The 23681-nt window shown below is 36.6% G+C and overlaps 1 protein-coding gene across 2 annotated transcripts; it reads right to left on the bottom strand.

Moving 5' to 3' along the window:
* Positions 1 to 473: 473 nt before the first annotated feature.
* On the bottom strand, positions 474 to 22603 carry LOC18443797 (uncharacterized). 2 transcript variants are annotated; one of them, XM_011628598.3, is made up of 8 exons: positions 21845 to 22603; positions 20350 to 20424; positions 19413 to 19941; positions 7803 to 8188; positions 5041 to 5267; positions 4604 to 4751; positions 871 to 1049; positions 474 to 769 (listed from the first exon to the last, which is right to left on the bottom strand). In XM_011628598.3, exons 1-7 carry the CDS (start codon positions 22400 to 22402, stop codon positions 927 to 929), a joined length of 2046 nt encoding a protein of 681 aa, XP_011626900.1. In that variant the 5' UTR covers positions 22403 to 22603; the 3' UTR covers positions 474 to 769; positions 871 to 926. The 2 variants fall into 2 exon arrangements, with proteins under 2 accessions (XP_011626900.1, XP_088717189.1); XM_088861063.1 differs by having other exon boundaries at positions 7455 to 8188; positions 21845 to 22535.
* Positions 22604 to 23681: the final 1078 nt, after the last annotated feature.

The following is a 23681-nucleotide window of genomic DNA, read 5'->3' as shown; positions in this document are numbered from 1 at the left end:
ATTTTTTATTTTGTTTACCTAATCAAGATTTCTATGGGACGATGATTTTGCCTACCACGTCTCTAACATATATTTCGTTAAGCCTGTCTTGAACTCAATTTAATGATTCATTAGTCAATTTGACCATGGGGAAATATAAAGATCATATGGTGAATGGCTAGATTGTCCATGCCAATTTTTTTTCGCCGCAAAATTTGCATACATATTCTATTGGCCAAAAAGGAAATTTCAAGGGGCTCCAACATAAAGCTCAAAATACCACACAACCAATCTTAGTTAAGAGTACTTAAGTATGAATCAGAAACATTTTGGCAAGAAGCTTGATCTGAAACTGATAAACAAAATGCACAATGGAACGTAACAAGAGAAAGTAACACTTTTTTATTTGTACAAGAAAAACCTATAACTTTAGTATGACGAACTTTATTGCACAAAGAATTGAAAGCCCCTGTGAACAGGGGGTTCAGATCCAATTTGGTACAATGCAATGACATCCGTCAACCGTTACACGGCACCAGTAAACTTGTACTGTTTTGATGGTCTTACCTATACAGAGGAAATAAGTAATTTATAAATGGAGGAAAACACAGGTTCTTCATTTTTTGCAGGGTCACAGATGTTTTCACTGCATTTTCTTGATAAACAGGGCATTGGAAGGGGGTGTTGGCCCATGAATGGAGCACATCAAAAGCAGCGATCTTTCACTCCCTAATGGGGTGGAGGGAAAACATTGGCCCTGTTCCTAAGATTTGGTCTGCCCAAACAGGGCCTGTAGCAATAAGAAGAACAAAATTTAGCATCATCGTCACCATCATCATTTATGAAAAGAGCCAGCTTATGGAATTTACTGCAAGGAACAAAGAAACTCACTGGAGAAATGGATGGCGTGATTCATTGGTTTGAAAGGGCGAGAAATGCTTCAATACTCAAGAGTGTTGTCTACAACCCTTGCGCCCATAATGCTGGGACAACCGTCGCACAACCTTACGGCACAGACCGCAATAATGGATTTGGCATGACCAACAAAATATGTGATTGTTACTCCCAACCTGTATCAGAGCAAATCCGGGTTCACCACCATTCACAACTAATTATTTCATCATCAAGCGTGAGGCCATGTTAATGGGTAATAGATACATGCATTCATATATAAATTCATGTAATACATATGTATGACCTCAGACATACATAAACAAAAGCATGCATGCATAGATTTAGGAGTTTCTAGATGTTATGCATCACAAAAATACAGAAATCCATGCTAGACATGTACACAAATTATTTAATAATGAGACACAAAGTTATGTTAGTGAGTAAATATATATATATATATATATATATATATGAAAAATGTTGAGATTAGCCCACTAGCTCATATGAACATATGAGCCGAAGAGCCCAAATTGAATCTGGACCAATTTGACGGTCACGACCTCATTTCGTGTTTGAATTTTAATTTTTTTTATACAAATCCAAATAACTTGAAATTTTAGGCTGTCCATTCTTCTCATCAAGGTGCACGTATAAAAATATTTAAAAAATAATTCGTAAAAAATAAATTGATCAAAATGCCCCTGAAACTTTTTAGGGGTATTTTGGTCAATTTATTTCTTGTAAATTAATTTTTTGATATTTTTTTTAGATTATCTTCTTTTTGAAAAACACACGCCTAAAATTTCAAGTTATTTGGAATTGTAAAAAAAACATTAAAAATTCAAATACGAAATTAGGCCGTGCTTGTTAGATCAGCCCAGATTCAATTTGGGCCATTGGGCTCATATGAATACATATATTCATATAAGCTAGTGGGCTAATCTCAGCATTATATATATATATATATATATATATATATATACATACATGAAAAGTCTTTCCAACACCTATAGGCGAAAATGAATAGTGATTTCGCCTACCTTCATCACTGTCCAAATTCATCACGCGTTCACGATTGTTCAGTAGTATTTTATTTTTCATTTTTTTTCTACAAATCGGAATGACCTAAAATTTAGAGGGTTTGTACATCTTCCTGAGTTCGAACAAGAGGAAGAGGTTTTTTATTTGTTTTTTCAATATTGATATATTGTATGAAAGCTTCTCTTTTAGCTTCAGGCTCAGTTATTTTGTCTATTATATCTAATATTAGATTTTCTTCTTTGGAAAGTGTATTACAAAAACAATCAGTATTACTATCTTCTGAATCTGAACTACTCAGTATTAGATTTTCGTCCTCTATTTCTCCAACAAGCTGATATGAGTCAGAAGCAGATGAGTCATCAGAAGATTCTATATCTATTTGCAATATCTAGAACAGTTGTCTTCTAATGTCTTTTTCCTATTGCAAGGTGAAAATATCATTCATAATATTTTGAAATTCAGAAGGACCATTTTTTAGCCCAAATGGCATAACATTCCATTCATATTGTCCGAATGGAATATTAAAGGCAGTTTTGTATTTATCTTGCTCAGCAATCTGAATCTGCCAATATCCAGATTTTAAGTCAAATTTTGAAAAGATACAAGCATTGAATAATCTATCAAGTAAATCTTTTTTATTATGTATGGGATATCTGATCCATTTAAGGACTTTATTGAGGGGTTTATAACTTATTACCAAGCGAGGAGCCCCCCCTTTCTTTCTCAGAGGCCTTTTCTACACAGAATGCAGAGCAAGTCCATGGAGAAGAACTTTTTCTAATCAGCTGTTTCTGCAATAAATCATCAATTTCTTTCTTGCATATTTCTAAGAGTCGAGGATTCATCTGTATAGGTCTTGCCTTAGTGGGTATTTTTTCTTCATGAAAATCTACCTCATAAGGAATAGTTACAATATGTTTTTTTCTATTCCAAAAAGCATTAGGCAATTCGGCACATATCTCTTTTTCTATTTTACTTTTGATAGTTTCAATTATCCTTTTATTTTCTGGATTTAACAATTTTTCCTCAACTACTTTATATTTTATTTCTTCCTCCAAGTGATAAAGGAATTTTTCTTTATTAGAAATAATTTCTTTTATATTATTTACTTCTTGAATTTTAGGCTTATCAACAAATTCGAATTTTACTCTATGTCCTTCTATTGTAGATTCAATCCCTGAGCTATCAATTTTTAAAGGATATAGCATATGTAGAAATGGAGTTCCAAGTATAGCAGATTGACTTAGCCCTTTTACCATTATAAAAGGCATTTCAAAGCAATTCCCATTATTACAAACTGCAGTATTCGAAAGTTTATAATTTACAACTAATCTGCTACCATCAACTGTACTTAGTATTTGAGTCGTTTTACCGAAGTATTTTGTAGGAACTAATCCTTCATTTATGCAGTTTAGGTCAGCCCCTGAATCTGTTAAGGCTAAGGTTTGGAAGTTATATTCTTTATGGACTATTATTTTTACTAATGTAAACCACTTCTGAGTAATAACTTTATCAAGTAAGTTTACATAATTATCAGGTTGTATTATACTGAAAGATTATGGTTCTTCCTGTTTGATTGGAAAAGGTGTTTTATGTTTATTTATAAGATTATCATATTCTATTTCTTCATCAGTATGGTTAGAACTATTATCTTGGGAGTTAGAGGCTAATTCTAACACCTGTATCCTATTTTTTAAACTTATTAGTTCATTCCGTACTTCATTTATTTCTTGTTTTACTTCAGCTATAGATGGTTCTTTCTGAACACTATTCTTGTCTTCAACTCTTTTTAGAATCTTAGCAAAATTATAATCTTCCTGAGTTCAAACAAGAGGAAGAGGTTTTTTATTTGTTTTTGCTATATTGATATATTGTATTAAAGCTTCTCTTTTAGCTTCAGGCTCAGTTATTTTGTCTATTATATCTAATATTAGATTTTCTTCTTTGGAAAGTGTCTCACAAAAACAATCAGTATTACTATCTTCTGAATCTAAACTACTCAGTATTACATTTTTGTCCTCTATTTTTCCAGCAAGCTGATCTGAGTCAGAAGCAGATGAGTCATCAGAAGATTCTATATCTATTTGCAATATCTGGAACAGTTGTCTTCTAGAGATCTATACCAAATTTAATGGTGATCCTTTGGGGTCCTACACACGTGAGTGTGGGAGGGTCTCATAGGATCACTACTATATATATATATATATATATATATACACATGCATGCCCTCATAGACACATCACATACGCATGCATATTTAGATTCAGGATGAATGTATGTGGGCCTGAAGTTACCCACCATAATGAGATAAATGCATTTGGGAACACTAAAAACAATTTTTTGACAAATACATACTTGAAAAGTTTTTTTTCCAAACAGATACTTCCTTTAAACTTTTTCAAGACACTGATACTTTGACATGTGGATCTATGGCTGTCTGTGCATGTGCATGTGCATGTGCTGGTCCAGTGAACCCAGATACTAAATACAGCCTAGAATATAAATCGGCAAAAAGGAAGTTATTGCTAATAGAAATCAAACATCTGAAATTTTGTAACGGTATTAGATTAAGAAAAAAAGGATATTAGAAATCAAACATCTAAAAATTTTTAAGGATATTAGATTAAGAAAAAAGGATATTAAATAATGAATAAATAAAAAGTGCAACATCTGCTAAGTTCAACTCACCTTTGCATTCACTTGACCACAATTTGGACATGGACGGGTACGATGAGGCAACGGTACATCTCCACCCTGTTCATTCACTTGGTCATGATTCATCTGGAGCTCCCAATTTTGAATTTCTTGTTCCGGGAAAAGGGTACATGTTCCTTCACTACATTGCATACAATTTAAGTAACCCACCAGAGTAAAAGACCATAACTACTTTCAGATTGTAATACTAAAATCCCATGGACTTTGATTTTCCTTGGGGTCATCACCATCTGATGAAATCATGTGATGGAGAAAAAATTGGACCATCATTAGCATCACTTATGCTAGGTCCCATTCTCTCCATCACTGTCCATTTCACTGGACAGTGTTGACCCAAATGAACTGAACAATAGCTTTCCATATACCATTGGGCAATGTATACTTTCCCCTTTCTTCTACACAGAACTCACCTAAAGTGGCCATATCCATCAATCGCTGTGTTACATGCGTAACAGAAAAGTTGCCCACAATTTTGACACACCATCTTATTGCATCCTTCTACTCTTGATATTGCCATCTTGCATGATGGACATTGTTTTGCATCAGTGAGTATCTTAGTAACACTCAGAATGTCATTGATCAATTCGAGCTCCTTGTGCCTCTGGTTGGGCTTTAGGTGGGATAAATTTTGACGCTCCTAGAAAGAAAACTTGGTAAGTATTTTCTTGGAAAATTTTGGAGGTCAGGAGAAAATGATTTTTAATATGACATTGATATCTATACACAAACCCATATGTATGCATCTATTTATGCATGAATGTATGTATAAAATACACATCTATACATGCATTGTAATTTTTCTCTAAGGTCCATGGAAAGACTGAAGGATTTCATGAAACTCCCTAAAGGTCCCTCGTATATGATCTTAAGCAAAACTCAGAACTTTTCTAAATGGATCAGATCCGTCCCTGGTCAGTGGAAGCCAATAATGATAATCCTTTCACTTCGATACCTTACAATACAAGAACTTTTTTGCCTCAAAAACTATACACCATCTTTAAGTAAAGGGAAAAGTTTATATAGAGCCGAGGCTCTAAACAATCAATTTTGAGCCTACCTCAAAAATTTCACTAGAAGAGGTGGTTTTGATGCCCAAATATCTTCAAATTGATCATCTTGACATCAAGAAGTATGGACATGAGAAAAAAATGGATTTCAAGTTTTGGAAATAGTGTATTTTGTAATGCATTTTTGGACCGTCAATTTTCAAGATTTTCAACTTTTCAAAGATCTGTCGATCTGCACTATTTTTTAAACTTTAAATTTTATAAATAAATATAAAAATATATTTTAAGGCTATCACAAAGATTTCCAATATTGAAACTACATTTCTCGACACTATTTGAAGGCAGGCTCTAATTTGATCGTTTCGAGCCTAGGCTCTATACAAACCACACCCTTCAGTAAATCAAAACAATATAGCTACCACCAATAAGGGATGATAAACATTTATCACCAACAGATGCTCCAAATTCATAGCTATTGTGGAGTTCAAATTTTGTGAGTTTTATCAGTTAGTTGTGGTTGTTGCTTTAAACTACAAAGAAGGGCAATAAAAAAGCAAATACAGAAAGCTGAGTAAACTAGAAACCGCATACAAGTGATAGCTATGATATTTTTGCTTAAGCTATATGAGCTTTTTATACAAGTCAATGACCCAACCAAAAAGAAAAGGGAAATTATAAAAAATATCCCTCCTTTAGGTTATTAGAAATAAATCCCAAAATTTTCAAAACCTCATCCATACCCCTTTTCACCACTTTTCGCATTTTTTGACTAAAATACCCATTACAAAAGTGTTCGGTTTGTGAAGGCATCATAGTTAACCCCGAACCGTGATGGTCTGGAGGGTTCAAACGTTGTTGGTGTGGGGCTTAAGTCATCACGGTTCTATTAGGACCATGACAATGGGGTAGCATTAGCACCATCACGGTACTCAAATAAACGTGATGATCATCTTGACTATCAAGTATCTCGCACCACCGTGATACCATCACGGTTCAAATAGAATCGTGATAGTTAAACAACCCACCAAAGTGCTTTAAGTGCTGTGAAGCTTCAAACACAATTTTTGGCCTTAAATCCAATACAAAGTCACTTAGAACCCACTATGACCATCACAGGGTTAACCGTAATGGCTTCATGGACCTAAAACTATTGTGAAGGGTATTTTCGTCAAAAAACATAGTGTCGAAAAAAGGTATGAACTAGGTTTTGAAAATTTTGGGGTTTATTTCTAATAATCTAAAAAAAAGGGATATTTTTTATAATTTCCCAAAAGAATATCAGTTTTTCAGAAGTAAAAAAAAGAAGAGAAAAAGCAAAAGAGCATCAAAATAAAAGTAAAATTGGTAAATGTGACATTTCGGATTCTTAATGAAATTAATTCTCAATAAAAATTCCTTTTTATCCAAGTATTGTACTCATTTATAGGTCTTATGTGATCGACGCATACTAATGAAACTGAAGGGGAAGTTCTATAAGACAGCTATAAGACCACCCATACTTTATGGCACCAAAGGTTGGGCTGTCAAGAAACAACATATCCACAGAATGAATGCATCTAAGATGAGGACGTTGAGATGGATGAGTGGCAAGGCAATAATAGAATTCAGTATAAATACATTTGAAGGAACTTAGGGGTAGCTCCAATAGTCGATAAAATGAAGGAAAATAGACTTAGTTCGTCTGGTCATGTGCAGCATCGACCTAGAACAATACCAGTTAGGAGGGTGATTTGATTCAAGTGGAAGGCTCTAAATAGGCAACGACAAGGCCCAAAATGATATGAATGGAAGTAGTGAGAAAAGATATAGCGACTTACAGTCTGACAGAGAATATGGCCCTTGATAACGCGGAATGGCGGAACAGGATTCGTTTAGCCAACCCCAAATACTTGGCATAAGGCTCGGATGATGATGATTGTAATCATTTCCAGATATCACAACCTTCGAACTTTTTGGCAAGTCAATTTTCATTTCAAAAAATTTCTTGAAGGAGACCTATTCTCATTGTTTGTTCTATAGCATCTAGAGAGTTAAGCACCACCTACCAAATCCTCTACAGTGAGATAAGAACCATTTTGTAAACAAATAAAGAGTGAACCTACATAAATAAAAAGGAACCAAAACAAAAAGCTAGATAAAATCAAGGGCCATCTCAAGTAGCAAACCTGCAAAATGCGAAGCTTATCTTCTGGACTCATGCAGGTTACTCCAACATGACGCCGTTCCCTACAAAGAGTGCAAAAGCTGAAGAAGCACTTTGCACATTGGGCATGGTTTTCCTCATCTTCTAAGCAAGCAGTTTCACATCTTGGGCAATACACTATATCAGCCATGGAATCTAAAGTCTTCTGTAGCAACAAAGACTCCCATCTTTCAAATGCCTCCTCCCCTAACATAAGCTTCAATAGTCCAGGAGGGACAAGACCTCCACATTTTGGATCAGGGCAGAGTAACTTGTTCACTGTCCCTTCATTCACATGCATGTTTGAGTATGTCCCCATGCATTTGCAGCAGAAAAAGTGTTGGCAAGGTAATTTGATGAATTCTGTGCCTAATAAAAAAAACAAGAAGAAATTAAGTTTATCAAACCAGAAAAACAAGTAATAATCGTTGGTCCATGCTTGGAAAAGTACACCATAACCAAACGGAGTATGGTACAAAGTACTCCAAAGGGGCATCTACTGTCTGTTCTTGATGACAGATGATGGAGATTAACTGTATCAGCGTGAATTTCCCAATGCTATGCATAATCTCCATTCTTCATCATTTGAACAAGATGCTGATGCCCATTAGAATACACTGTATAACATTATGGTCTGCCTTCCCCTATTACGTAGTCACATCCCATCATTTCATTGTCTTTTCTAGAGAAAATTGACTGTCACATTATTGCATTTATTAGCATTCAATTATTACAAAGAAAGATCAAAGAACTTTGTAGATTTCATGCGAGGTTTTAGTGAATTCACAGGAAATGAAGCAACAAAAGAGGTTAACATCTCAGAAGCAATGGTGAAAAGTAACACTGACACAATGTTGAAAACTGCATTTGCTACAGGCTGCCAAAGGCACATCACATTATAATGCAAATTGCTGTATAGAAGTCCATCTTGGATAGTTATGAAGACCGAGTAACACCAGACCGTATAAGTTACAATAATTTGATCTACTCTTTGCCCCCCCACTCACAATTCTCTGTTCACTGATTGCTGCCAGAGCATTTAGCTCTGGCCAGTGCCCGACTGTAAATACTTATTTTCTGCGGTGGTGGGGTGGTATTTTCTTTGATATAGCCCGTCTCTCACTGAACATGATTACTTTCTGGTTTCATGATTCGCTTCTTGTTGGATGAGATGGTTCTTGCTAAGCAAGATCATCCGAAAATGGTGGCCTTCAAGGACAATTCAGCATAAATTTTAGAAGAAGATGCTTGGCCCAATCAAATTTTTTGGGCATTAATACTACTTGTACTTAATATGATGTGTGTTAAGTAAACCTGCATTGCTCTCCAGAGATTTCACAAGGCTGACCAGAAACCTACAGCCACTCTTCAAGAAAAACTACTCTTTTGATAAATAAGCCTGTATTGCTCTCCAGAGATTTCACAAGGCTGACCAGAAACCTACAGCCACTCCAAGAGTTCTTCAACAAAAACTACTCTTTTTTGATAAATAACTAGCTTTCATTAATTCTCCTATATATGATATACAAAAGACATTTTATGTACAAAACTGAGACAATGTACATACGACTCTGACGCTATAGCTACTATACATTGAAACTTGTTCCCACTAGCACCTATTTGGCTTCACCTTTCCCCGCCAAAAAGTGCACCTCTTGATTGGATTCTCTCCCTAATATGTTGGAGAAGATAGCCATACTACTACATCAACACCACACTTCCTCAAATGCATTGCTCTGGTACCATCGGCATTTTTATTTTCGATCAGCCCATTTGATAACAATCGTGGAAAGTACTACAATGTTTGTTGATCTTCATTCATGATAACAATGGTGGAAACTACTACAATGTTTGTCGATCTTCATTCATGATAACAATGCTGGAAACTACTACAATGTTTGTTGATCTCCATTCAGCATCCAAAATCCTGATTCCAATTAGCAGCACTCACTCTCTGCCTTGTGCCGTTCCTTATACTGCAAAGGACCAGAATAAGTTACCCATCCTCTGCATTAATAGTTTCTTATAATACCTCCTAGATCTGAGATGCCCAATGCCAGAAGTAGTCAAGGCAGCAAAATTAAGTTTCATTATACCCTCTGATGGCAGCTTCCATTTCACTGATTCGCTGTTTTTAGGCCACTTAGATGTGCTATATTACCCCATTGATTTTCATAATCTGCCACAGAATAAGACCCCGAATCTCTTCTGGCTCTTGCCCAATCTATATACAATGCTCTGAGCATCTCCTTTACCCTGTATGGTTATTATCTTTGGTCAAGTGCCTCGTGTTTCGCTTCAGCCATATGTCCCCGAGGCCTGCTAATATGGTCAGCCTCTATAGTACATGCCCTTTTCCGACATGGGGGCGTTTGGGTGTGTTCTCTAACAGATTCAAAGTCAATTATGAAATCAAGGAATGACCACACGTTCCTGAACTTAGAAAGTTATGATAATGACTTTCAAATAGGCTGAAACTCCGGGTATAACCTTGAAATGATGAAATAAACCTCCAAAAAATGAGATTTGGAGTTCATTAATGAGTCTTCGAAATTCACCGCGAGCTACAGTGCTTATGAATAGAGCCTGACAGCACTTCACAATGATGGACTAGATGGGGTCCAAATGCCCGCAAATTCAAGGGAATGCTTAATGAAGGTATTTCAAGTCATCTATAAATGACAATGAAGGTTGGATGAGTTTCCAAGGGTAAACAAAGATCGACCGTGGCCTAGTACATACACATATAGGTCATGCAGTGAACTTTTGCTTTAGTTCAAACATTGTCTTGGTAAAGAGCTTTATTATGATGAAATAAAGATGTGTAATGAATTTCATGACGACTAGAAAGATTTGAATAAGTCTAATGGATAAGCATATAGGCCTTGTGGTGAACTTTTCCTTTGGGACCAAATGATATCCAAATCAAACAAAACTTGGAGGAATGATTGGAAAAGATGTTTTAAATATACTTGAAAACCATTACATGAGTTGGCAAGTTTTTAAGGGCTTTGCAAAGTCCCAGTGAGTCTAGTGAAGCCCCATCCGCCTCCTGTGGAAAACTTTTGATTTCATTAAAGTCCAAACCAACTGGAATTTAATGGAGAGTATGGATTTACGCTAACCAACATTTTGGCAAGGCCTCATGATAAAGAACAGATATTTGAGGGTGCTTTGAAAGTGATGCAAGAATAGGACAGGCACATTTGGATTTTTCTTCATAACTTAATTGCGGGGATTACGAGAACTTGTTTTAGGTTTTTATTTTATTTTATTTTAGTTGTTATTTCTGATTTTGTTAGGGGCAGGGTTAGTTATTTAATTTAATTCAGTAATGGATGTCTAGGATTAAAGAGAATGGATGGCAAGGATTTCATAGGAGCGTTTTTGGGTTTCGAGTTTGCTTAAATATTTGTTATTGAACGGTTCTAGGGAGAGATCTATTACCTTTGTTGGAGAACTTTGAGTTAATAAAACTTGGAGGCAGATTCCTCATTGCTTTTGCTAGTTTTTTTCCTTTTCCACTCTTCTTCTTCCATAAGGCTTGTTGCTTTATTGAGTTTTTGTGAATTAGGGTGTTGATTTGAGAAGAACGAGAACCCTAATTTGCATCAAGTGGTATCAGAGTGGGTTATGAAGGCTCAAACCGCAGCAACCCAAGAAGATATTTCTCATTTGACTAAGCGATCCAATCTTTGGTAAAAGCAATAGATGAACTCATCCATGGAGTTGGCAAGCATTGGTGTGGAAGGAGTCTAGAGACTGATGTTGGAGGCAACAATGGTCAAGGAGGTGACTTTCATCTTGCTCCTAACCAACCTCTAGCGGCCTTGGTCAATGAAGAGTTCAATGATCAAACCCCTCAATTGTTGGAAACAAAAAGAGGGAAGATTAAAACAAAATTGATATTCCTAAGTTCCATGTTTCTCTCCATTATCCAATTCCAAGTAAGGGGTTGGATTTTGGGGAAAGAAATGTCAATGACCAACCCATAGATGATGGAAAGATGGTTGAGTTTAAGATAAGGCATACTTAGATTAGAATCCTATTCAAAGTAGGACTTTGATCTTGTTTCTATTTAAACAAGATTTGAACCCCCATCTCTAAACACAATAAGATTCTCTCTCTCACCACCCTCTCTCCTCATATTTTCTATCACGCCACCCTCTCTCTCCTCATGTTGGAGTAAGTCCTATCAAAAGAATAAAAAAGGAGGAAAGATGGGACTTTCGAAACCCTAAGTGAAGCTTGTTGTGTATTGAAGAAAAGAAAGGTGACAACCAACCTAGAGAGAGATCACCTCACAAGCTCAGCTCTAGTTTGTTCATATAAGATTTCTATAAAATCTAGTTGATTTTTTTGCTCTCTAAAACCCTAGAAAAATAATTATTGCCTACAAAGCTTCACTATCTCAGAATTTTCAGCAACACCTAAAGGAGTAAAAGTGTGTCATCGATCAGGGAATCGGGTATGGGGTATACTACGACCTATGAGGGTAACTCTATGCATCTTCCAATAAGTCTTCTTAGTAGTTTTAATTAATTTTCAATCTTATTTCTTATTTTCTGTGAATTTTCAAGAACATTTATTGTACTAAAAATTATAGTGGAAGTTTGTTTAAAACTCCTGAATAGTTTCTATTTCTTTTGGCAGTAAAAATAAGGATCCTAGGTTGTATCTAAGATATTATTTTAATTTACAGCAACATATAGTGGCCCATGTAAGTGAAAAATTCAGGTATATTGTATAAAAGAAATAGAAAATTTTTGAATTTAATAACTTGAGTTCCACATAGCCACTCTTTTCACTGCTTAAAGTTCCCTACCTCAAGAGCACATCGGATCACATATCTAGGAGAACCCCTAGAATGTATTATATATAATATCCATGTACCACACATATCAAGGAGCCGCCTATATGAACGTACATATGTATGCATGAATGCATACTACACATATACACACACACACACACACATAGAGAGAGAGGTTTCAGTTTAATCCACCTCCTAAGTATGCCACCTATTCTTTTGAAATTGTTTGAACCCCAAATTTTGGGGATGGATCTAATAATGCTTGATGAAAAACTTCAAAAAAAAAAGTATAATTAATTTTGAGCACATTTAACTGTCGATCTAACATCTAGTCTAACACACGGTTGACATTAATTCAATTTATTTTCCCCCAAGAAAACCTTTTTTTGGGGTTTTTTTCCTACTGCTTTTTGGGGTATTCACTAGGGTCAAGAGAATGTGTGTGCATAGAAAATGGAATTCAAGCTATACTCCTAACATCAGAAAAATGGGGGTGCCGCCTTTCTACATGGTATGCACTTCTCTACAATGGCATTCTAATAGGCTCACTTGAGCTTTTAGACACACATACACACTAAAATAGGATGAAATTTGGTGAAATTTGGTGAAATTATAAGAAACAAATGATTCAAGTTTTCAAATTGTATACACATGTACCATGGAATTTTAAGTAAGATAGTCCTCAGAAAAAAAAAAATTGAGATTGTTGGCTCATGGCAAGGAAGGGAACTGAATATCATACTTGAACCACTATTGTCTTTCAATGGTGTCATGAAACCTTAAGATCTATCACCAATCTCCTATCAAAGTAAGCAAATAATTGACGCAAAAATTTTATATGCCCTTGCAGGCGCATATCAGACACTGACTCCCTCAAGTAAAATCCTATGGAGGAGTGAACTTGGGACCCCAAGTATTGAGGATGTAAAATCCTCAATCTAGCAACCAACTTGAAAAGGAAAAAAAAGAAAAAGAAAAAAAAAAGTATAAGCAACTTATATAAGTGCAACCAAAACAAATAACATCCTAGCATAGAACAAAAACTGACCAATTTTTTGACGATCCGATCTTTACACATCTGGTGATTCTAAAATGGATCTCAAACTTCCAGATAAAAAAAAAAAAAAATCCTCCTAATTAGGTATTTTACCAAAGAAGTATTAGTGTATCGCATTCTCCTAAAGGAATACGCTATAACACACTCGTAATCAACATACATAGACACATGTGTGCACACACACTACTATAACATTGTGTCAGAGACCTTATTAATCTTTATAACTATAAATTTGTCTAATCATATACTAATTATCATAAAAAAAATCTAATCATATACCTAGTGACTATTGATCACAACCAATCACTAGATGGGATCGAGATCCCATATAGCTCATAGGGATAAACAACTTGAGATCTGCCACCTCCATTGTTCACCAAAACCCATCAATCTCATGGCTCCATCTAGGAATGGCCAATCTACTTTATCACCAAATCCTTTACCAAGTTTACATATAGCTATGTTCCTAAACCTCAAGTGAATACACTCATGAGCCAGCAATATCCCATCTAAACTATGTCTCTCCTCAACAAAAGCAGCATGTGGCAAGAAGATGACCAAGACTTCCCACAACCTGGATGCTAGAACCTCGGCAGAGATCTTATATGCACTTCCAAGTAAGCTTATTGGCCTCATGTCTTTTACATCCACTGCCCCTTCCTTCTTCAAGACCCAAGCTCCTAAATGATGCATTCACGGCCACGTTTATCGTTCTTCTATGATAGAATTCCTGAAAATGAGGAGAAATATTCTTTCGAAAGATAGCAAATTCTTGACAAAATGCTATTGGGTAGCTACCCGGGCCCATGGTACGATATCTACCAGAGCTGAAGACAGCTTATGTAATCTCTTGCTCCTGAAACGACCTTTCCAGCCATCTCTAACTGTTTTGGGAGAGCCACTTGAAAGGAATGTCAACCCTTGATAAGCATGATCTCTTCTCAGCTGTTAAGCATTTTTGGTAGTATTGTTTTATTGCAACATCAGCTTGGTCTCTGTAAGAGTAGTTCCTGACTAAATATATTGCTGCCTCAAGCACAGTAACATCTTCGGATACCTCCCGTAGCATGGAAGAATTTGGTACAGCAGTCCCCATCCTTTGACCATCTGAAACTTTGTCACCGATAAAAGGCCACCTCTAACCTATGGTAATCTCAGAGTTATGCACTAGTTTCCTCGCTTAACTAAATCTATGGTCAGCATTTCTTCTCCAATCCTGTATGTGATCATTTCCATCTTTAAATAAAGCTGATATTTAACCTGAATGTTGCCCAAAACTTCCTTCTGCCACGGCTTCAACCATGTTTTCAATATTTCTAACATTTGGTGTATTGTGTCCAGCCCACCTGTCAACGTCCAAGGACATCCACCTCCATAATTAGAACAGGGAGCTATCCTCTAACCACAACATTTGAACCCAAATCATCTTGGAGTTTTATTGCCCACATTTGTATTCCAGCATCATCAATAGATGGTTAGAAACTGGTTTTGGCATCCTACCACTATAAGGATACTAGGAATCACTCTAGTTTAGAAAAGATTGGGTTCGTGTTACTGTTTTGGACCAGGTGTAGCTGGCTCCACAGTGCTGAATTCAAACAACTTGTGTCTTTCCGATGAAGTGTTCGAAGCCTTCCATGCCCTCGGTCCTCCCACTCTGCCTGCTTTTCTCATGGAGGCTTTCTTGTACATTAAAATGACCATAGGATGGTGCTCGATGGATTGATGCTGTTTAGTTTATTCCAGAAGTCCTCCCTATCTACTGGTCTATTAGGGCCATGTGCTGATGTTAAAGCCATCAAGCTTTAGCAGAAATGGACGAAATTGGTAATCAAACTGGTTGGACTGCCAACCGGGCCCCAAAACAGTTATAGCCTAGGAAAAAAACCAGATCTTGGAAAAGCATTTAAACTTCTGAAAAAAATTAATATATTTTAAAGTTTTCACAGGTTCTAAATGGTCCAAACAATTTAACTACTGGTTTTTTAAGGTGTCAGTGGGAACGGAAGCCACAACATGCAACTGAGGTATGGGGGGTGCTACCACCACGACCCCAACCCTTGAACCACTAAATGAACCAGACATAACACGTCTCTTTTTGCTTTCCAGTCTGGTTCTAAAAACACTCGTTAAAAAGTGCAATTAAGATCAATTAATTGGCTCGTCAAACCATAGTGAGATAGACCAGTTTGTTATCACTCTCTGATCGCACTCGAGTAAAAGCAGATCCCAGATGATTCATATTCCCCCAGAGGCTCCATTGCGGGTTTTGCACACCAGCAAGCAAGAATTTTACCTCAAAAAGACCAACTTGAATTGAGATCTGGCTCCTGCATTTCTTTTTTTTGGGTGGGGGGTTTAGATCACTAGGGATTACAAGGCCCTACCTGTTTTGGAAATAGTCAGATTTTTTAATGCATTAGTGAGAATGAAGGCCGTGACCTTCAACTGGGATTACAGGCCCCAACTTGTTTTATTCTTTAATAAAATCCTCTGCCTCCTCATAGTGTCTTCCTCCTGCTATCCTTCCCTAGAATCTTCTATTCCCTGGAGGGATCTAACATCTAGAACAAACAAAAGGATCTAGACGATACACAGTGATCCACCTGCATATCATCAAGCACATGACTATCTCCTGTTGGGTATCGTCGTGGTCAAATTGTATTGGGGCTGAACTGCAACCAAACTCCATACCCCAGAGAATCTAGCCTCGACATCCATGTATTTAGATAACATCTCCAATCTGCATGAGGGACATCTATGGGGCTTGGAGAGTTAGCTCCAATGACAAACTACAGTCGGCTGAACTTTGCTCTGCCCAGCTTTCATTTCCTGCAATTTGGTTTTTGCGAAGATATCTCTTGCTATGAACTACTTCTGGATGACTACTATTCCTCTTAACCAATGGAATCGTAGTGATATCTTTTCATTCTCAGGTAGCCCCAAGATGCACTTTTTCACAAGCCCAACTCTCCTTCCTATATTACTTTCCCTTCTTCTTCTTATGTTGAACGAGGCAGAGCGAGACGTTTGGCTGCCTGATCCATGGTTCACAAATTCTCCAAAAAAAAGTTTACAAGTGCAGTTTTCTTTTCTAGCAAAATAGAAATCTCTTCCATTGTCCACACCTCAAATAAGTGTTGCAATGTTCAGAAAAGCATAGGCAAGTGCCTAGGCTTTTTGGGGGCTTGGGCGCCCATGAAATCCCAAATGACATTGCCATATATAATTTTTATCAAATATTTGGTTTTGGATATCAAATATTCACAAAATATAAGTCCAAATCAGTAAATGTTCCATCTACAAATATGTAGAAATATCCACAAAGTAAAAAAAAAAAAAAAACTAATAGGATATCAAAACATCACATATTGTACAAAAAAAGAATCAATTATTCATAAAAGAATTCAATAAAGGCCCAATTTCATAGTCCAAAGGAGTTAATAATCAATTAATCACAAAAAAATATAACATAAAAGGAAAAAAAAAGTTAAAAAAAAATCAAATGATTCAAAAGATAATACATTATAGCAAAAAATATCATATTCCTTATTCAAATATTATAATGGCATAATGCTCTAAAAATATCAAAATGAAAACAATGTCGGCTCAAACCTCGTATATTTAGTTGCAGAAGTCCTCAATTTCGACAACTAGAAGCTCTGAAAATTACCACGCGGTATTGTTTTTTATTTCAGAAGAAATCGGAAAAATTAAAAATTTATCGATCTTTCGATAAATCACAAAATGGAGGATTTTGGGAAGTTTTTCTCTCTCTAGATTGCACGGATTTACTTTGGGGGGTTTAGAATGTGCCCCCAAAAAGGGGGGAAATTATTATGTTGACCCTAGCCAAGGGCATTTTTCCACCCTCGACAACCTGCATCGAGGCGGCGCCTAGGCGGCCACCTTGACTATAGTGCGCCTAGGCGGTGCCTTGCCCGCCTAGGTGGGTGCCTAGACGCAATCAGCCCTGCCTAGGTTCTCCTTAGGCATTTTAACCAATTGGCCACCTAGGCAGCTGGGTGGCCGAATTTTCAAACATTGGAGTGTTGTATTTTCTATAATTGACTCATTATTGTTAAAGTTGACCGTACAAGTTAAGGTTAACATTATCAAAAAAAAAAAAAAAGTTGACTGTGCAAGTTATTATTAGTAAACCATGTTTTTTCTTTAGCACAATGGCTTTTGAGCTAGCCAATGCTTCTTGCTTTCAAGCTGTAGTTTGCTGGCTTTGACAAGACTTGGCTACCTAGCATAGCGAGTGCCTTGTTGCTACACATCAAAGCAATCACTCCTAGCTAGTGGAATGGGGCCTCCAATGCTGCACTGAGCAACTTCCTCAGTACGCTCCCCGACATAAATGACTTTTTTGGTTTGGCAGGCTAAATGCCACATTGATAGCATAAACGGCCAAATGAGATGGTTACGTGGACAGATTGGCCTCCATATCCAATCTTAGCCATGGATGAGGCAGCACAGATGAACTCATTGAATGCCACATCAATCAAATATATCTGCATTCATTGTTCAACGAGAGACTAAGCTATTTCAGAGATTGGACTCACTGGTATCTGATTAGTCTGGGTTGCTCCCGAGTGAGGTTCCTGAAACAATTCTGACCAAAATGGATTTTTGAAGAAGGGGGAAGGGGAAGGCAGACACAATGGTCAAACACACCTCTTTTTAGCCGAATAAAGCCGGTAGGATCATCCACTACACGGAGAGAAAGATTGAGAAAGCAACCTACAAAGATTAAAAAGACAAACAGAGATTTTGGCTCTATTATGATATCATGTATAAGGGAAGAAGCCCTAAAATTCCACCCAAAAGTTTGACGGCCGGACACCTTGCTAACATTTGATAATGAGAATTTTAAGAGAGAGTGGTGACATAAAATAATGCTAGAAAATTAAACAAATAGAAATTAGATATACCAATCTTGCAGAATCTCTAAATGAAGTGAAAGTTGAGTTCTAACTTCTAACAGTAGTAAGTCAAACCATAGTTACAAGGATCTCCTACTTTGGTAGTCGATCCCTTCTAGGATCTCGATTCTATCGCGCCAAGAACGCATCTCTCAGGGATTTCGATTTTTAAATTTTGGGATCTTGACCCCACTGATAGGGATCCCGATTACCGCAGTCAGGGATCTCGATCCCAATCTTAAAGACCAAGACAACAACCAAACCAATGATTTTCTTTGTTTATAGCGAACTAGCAACACAACTATTGCTTGCTTTCTATCAATAATAAGATCCCTACTTTAAAGAGTATACATAATCATAGATTATCATACACTTTAAGGTTGGTCATACGATCCCCAAAAAGTTGGGATCAAAATCCCAAAAGGTTGGGATCAAGATCTCCAAAAGGCTGGAAACTTAATCCCTAACATGAATATTGTATGGACGGCGTTCCCAACCATAGGGATCTTCTAGCATTTCACGATCCCTTGCTCCCGATCCCGATCCCAGTACCGTTCCCACTCCCGATCCCAACAACTATGAGTCAAACTGCAAAGAAGAAACTGATTAAAAAGTCTTGAAGGGTTACAAAATCCCACTGGCATATAGTACCATCTCTTCATATATAAGTGAAGAGCTTTTCATCCCAACAAGTATGGATGCACAACTACAACCCACACACGCTTTTCCAAAATTAAAACCGACATGAGTCAAACAAAATCAAATTTCACATAAAGAGAATAATAAGAGAGTTACCTATACAATCATTGAGACAGATGGTACACGTATGTAGAGATTTACAAAATTCTTCGCGGCGTTTGTAATCATTGTAACTCATCAATAAGGGAATATCAACCTCTGGAGAGGTGCAACCTGAATGAGCACGCCCATCTCCAGCATTTGACGTATGATATGGACCTAGTGTGACCTCTTTGTTGATTCCCAAATGGGTAAAAGAAGACCTGTGAAGCCACTCAGCCCATTGATATATCACAACCTGCCCAGGTTGCTCCACCCAGATTTTGTCAAGCATGCCACAGAGATCAGAAATCCTTGAAGAGTTCCACCATGGAACATATAGTGTGAAATGTGGAGGAAGATGGCTTGGATATGATCGAGGCAACAAGCAAGTCAAAACAATTGGAGGGAGATGCTGAACTTTGAATTGGTACAAAAAGTTTGCATCATTTGTTGAAGAACTTTCTCCAAGATGAAATCCTCCTGAGGTTGAATGGAGTTTTGCAGATATAGAAAAGTCATCAGAAGCTTCAATGTGAATGTGAATCTGCAAAATCCACAATTTTGTTATTTTTATCTTTTGAAAATAATTTTGTCATTTTTTCCATAAACACAAGTTTTTTTTGGGGGGTTGTATACTATGAGACCATTTATCTTTGTTACAAGGCGATCACAATTACTCCTTGCTATTAGATATTTTGAATGGCTTGGGGTGTGTCACGAAGTTCAATATTTTTTTTTTGTGTGGAAACTTTGAGTCTAGTCAATAGCACACTTACAACTACCCAATTGGAAATCTACTAGACAAGAGTGATTGTACGTCTTTGTAGCAAAAGTAAATGGTTACTTTATAAACTTTTCCTGGTTTTTTTGTTTTTTTGGGAGAAATGTATAAAATATAAGTCATCTTTTCAATACACATTTCAAATCTAAAGTTCCTCGGGTTTCAAAGAACCTGAAGTGCATGTAATTCTCCATGACTGTCAATGAAAGAGACATCTTCCCCATAAATTGCCTCCAATGCCAATAACTGCAGAAAATGTGATGGTGATGAGAAACCATAAGGTAGGCAGCACATACAATCTATTACTGTATGAGATGCTAAATGCAATCCTTAGGAGCAGCTTCTGCTTTGCAATTGATACCAAATCCAAAGAATAAACCTGGCATACTATCAGAAATCAAAATTAAACCTGAAGCACTATCAAAATCAAATTTCATATGAAGACATGCCGATATCAACACATGCAAATCACACTGCAAGCAAAGGAAATGCAGAGAACCCTATCAATATTTGCATAACCATTTTATAACTAAAAGATCACATGATGATGCACAGCTTTCCAAGATTGACAGAAAGTCCGTTTCAAAGGGTGAATATGGCAGTTGAACTAATGAGATCACTTCTTGTTACTAACATGGGATCTAATTTATAAGAAGCAATGTACAGCAATAGCCACATTAGTCACTGATGCATGGTTGGTGTGCAATTCTAGGAAGTCCGTGGTCATTGGACCCGCTTTCACACATTATAAAATCCGTAGAAATTAGAAAACCACCATATGGTTCCGGTTTACTAACCAAATAGTAGGGTTACAACCTAGTGAACTGACTTTCCCACGCCAATAAACTAGAGAATCTTCGGAGTTTGGAATCACTAACAACATAATGATTTAGATCCCTCAAACCTTGAGTATACTAAGGTAATTTGCTAGTTAACTCACTGAAACCAACGAATAATGCTTGCCACCAATCATATTTTCATGCATGGAGCATTATGGTACCATATGAGTTCAGGGGCACCTTCTAATGCCTAGATAGATTGGTATGATCTTTCTAATGCATAAAGGTGAATAGATTTTGGAAGCACCAGTGCATTGACTTTTCCTAAAGTACTCATGCATGTCGAGGTCCAGTAGAACCTCATAACTCATTCTCTGAATTAGCTAGTGTAATATAATAGACGAGGTCACTATGCCAGAGACTAAGCAATGGAAACTCATGATTCAGACTTTTGGTACAAGGAAAACCCCGAGTGGATCAACTTTCATCTCAAGAACTCAAAATAGGTTGCAATATTTCATATTTGAAATATTACAGGGAGAAGACAGGAAAAACTGAAAAGAAGAAAAGGCTTGGAAATCAAAAATATATATCTCAGCTATTTTAAGAAATTGTTGTCAAACATGATTTGGGTACAATCCATCAATCCACAAAAAGGTTGAAAAACAAAAATTGGGTGCCAAAATAAAAACATTAACAATTGCGATCCTCATTATCGAATAATAAAAGAAACTGTAATCCTCAAATGAACGATAAGTGTATCCAATGCAGATAATCAACTGACCCTCGATAATACTTAAAATCCAAACTGGGGTATCAACTTCGATGCAGAAAACAGAAACAATAGAAAATATTAATTCAAGATTTCCCGAAGTCAAAAACCATACCTCATCCTCTTGCTCTTGGTCATTGATTCTTAACTGGTCTTCTGACAATTGGGGTTCCTCAAAACCAATTGAAAGCTCCTTCAACCTATTAACAATCCCTTCTAGGGTTGATGAATAATTATCTTCCTTACTACTAGAAAACTTTGGCTCAGGCTCGGGCTCGGGCTCGATCTTATCGCTAGAGCCAAGCTCTTCACAAGCGATGGGAGAACCACCAACAGAAGAACTATCCCCCACACCAGAAGTACCCATCTCAGATTCATCACTACTTTGACAGTTTTCAATGGTGGGGGGTCTATCAGAAGAGGTGGGTCGCTTCAAAGGCCTTCGATCTCTCGGATTTGATGATTTTTGTGAGGTTTGTCTGATGAATTGCGCTATGGGTATGAAAGATCTATCCGTTGGTTGAGGACTTGAGAGGGGGCTTGAAAGTGGGTCCTCTGCAAGTGCAACGGATTCATGGTGACGATGCTCAGACTCTTGATTGAAGGGGGTCACGGTCCATATTTCATTGAGTTGCAGGTCCCTACCCTGCTTCACTTTCCTCCCCTTCTTCATAGTAAAAGATAGAACACGAGTGAGAGATTGAAAGAGATGCAGTGTGAGAGAGTGGGGGAAAGTTTCAGAGGGTGGGGTTTCAACGAGTCCGCCGACTTCTCTATTCACATGCGTCCTCTCCCAAATTCCGATCTAGATCAAGAATACACTTTCCAAGATCCTAGGCATAATCCTCCAATTTGGATGTGGACTTTTGGATCCAAGTTATCTCCTAGTGAAGTTTGATATATTAAAAAAAGATAAAATTTAAATTTTTTATCCCATTTGGAAAACTTAAAATGTAGAATTAAGGTGCACCTCGTCCAACATAAAATGTTGTTTTAATGTTGGAAAACCATTTAATTGATCAAGTGAACTTTATCGAGATGTATGAATATGACAAGAAGAAACGATTTCGAGTCCTAAAAATAATATATCTTGCAACGCATTATCCGAATTGTTGATTTTCAAGATTTTCATGTGCTGATAGATCTACTTGATGTGAACTATTTATGAAATTTAAAATTTTATAAATAGAGATCAAAATAGATTTTTGTGTTATCCTAAGAAATTTTTATACCAAAATTATATTTATGATAAAATTTGGAAGGGCGCCTCAATTTGATTGTTTGATGTTGCAACCTTATACAAATCATACCCTTATCTTTTTATTGTTGATAAAAATTTAAAAAGAAAAATATCTTCATATCCCCTATTTTTAGGTTTCATTTATTTATAAGGGAAAGCTTTTTATGTTTCCCCTACAACATAGAAGTTCTATCCTCTCCTTTCCATCCAGCCGTCCATTTTTTATCAAGAGAGTCACTCACCATTTGATCTTAGATCTAATGTCTCAAAGTATTTTATATTTAGTTTTTTTAATACAAAATTTCTGAATATGAAATTTAGTATCTATCATCTTCTCATTGGGGCGCACTTATAAAACATATTAACAATATTTTTTTGATAAAAAATAATGACTAAAATATCTTTTGAAAATTTTAGGAGTATTTTGGTCACTTTATTTTATTGAAAATATTTTTTTTATATTTTTCATTAGTGCGAGTTTAATAGAGGAATGGACATTCAAAATTCGGTGTCAAAATAGTCTATAGAAAAAAATTGAAAATAAAATAGTGTAAAGACGTGACATTGTGAATGGGGCAATCTTTGCCCTCCATTAAAAAATGGACGGTTGGATAAAGGGGAATATTGAACTTCTATGTTGTAGGGGGAACATAGAAAGCTTTCACTATTTATAAACCCGGCATGTAGGGGGGTCCAATGGTCATCTAACCCT

Source organism: Amborella trichopoda, chromosome 3 (assembly GCF_054954075.1).
Source record: "Amborella trichopoda isolate Santa Cruz 75 chromosome 3, AtrichopodaSantaCruz75HAP2 v2.0, whole genome shotgun sequence".
In the NCBI taxonomy this organism is placed as follows: Eukaryota; Viridiplantae; Streptophyta; class Magnoliopsida; order Amborellales; family Amborellaceae; genus Amborella; species Amborella trichopoda.
The sequence above is the reverse complement of the archived record's forward strand: the minus strand, read 5'-3'. Positions and strand labels throughout refer to the sequence as shown.

Excerpts from the sequence above, each read along its gene's own strand:
- LOC18443797 (XM_011628598.3), bottom strand. The coding sequence starts at position 22,402 with ATGAAGAAGGGGAGGAAAGTGAAGCAGGGTAGGGACCTGCAACTCAAT. Across the intron at positions 20,425-21,844 it reads ACCAAGAGCAAGAGGATGAG|TTATTGGCATTGGAGGCAAT; the intron begins GTATGGTTTTTG and ends CATTTTCTGCAG. Across the intron at positions 19,942-20,349 it reads GAGAATTACATGCACTTCAG|ATTCACATTCACATTGAAGC; the intron begins GTTCTTTGAAAC and ends TGGATTTTGCAG.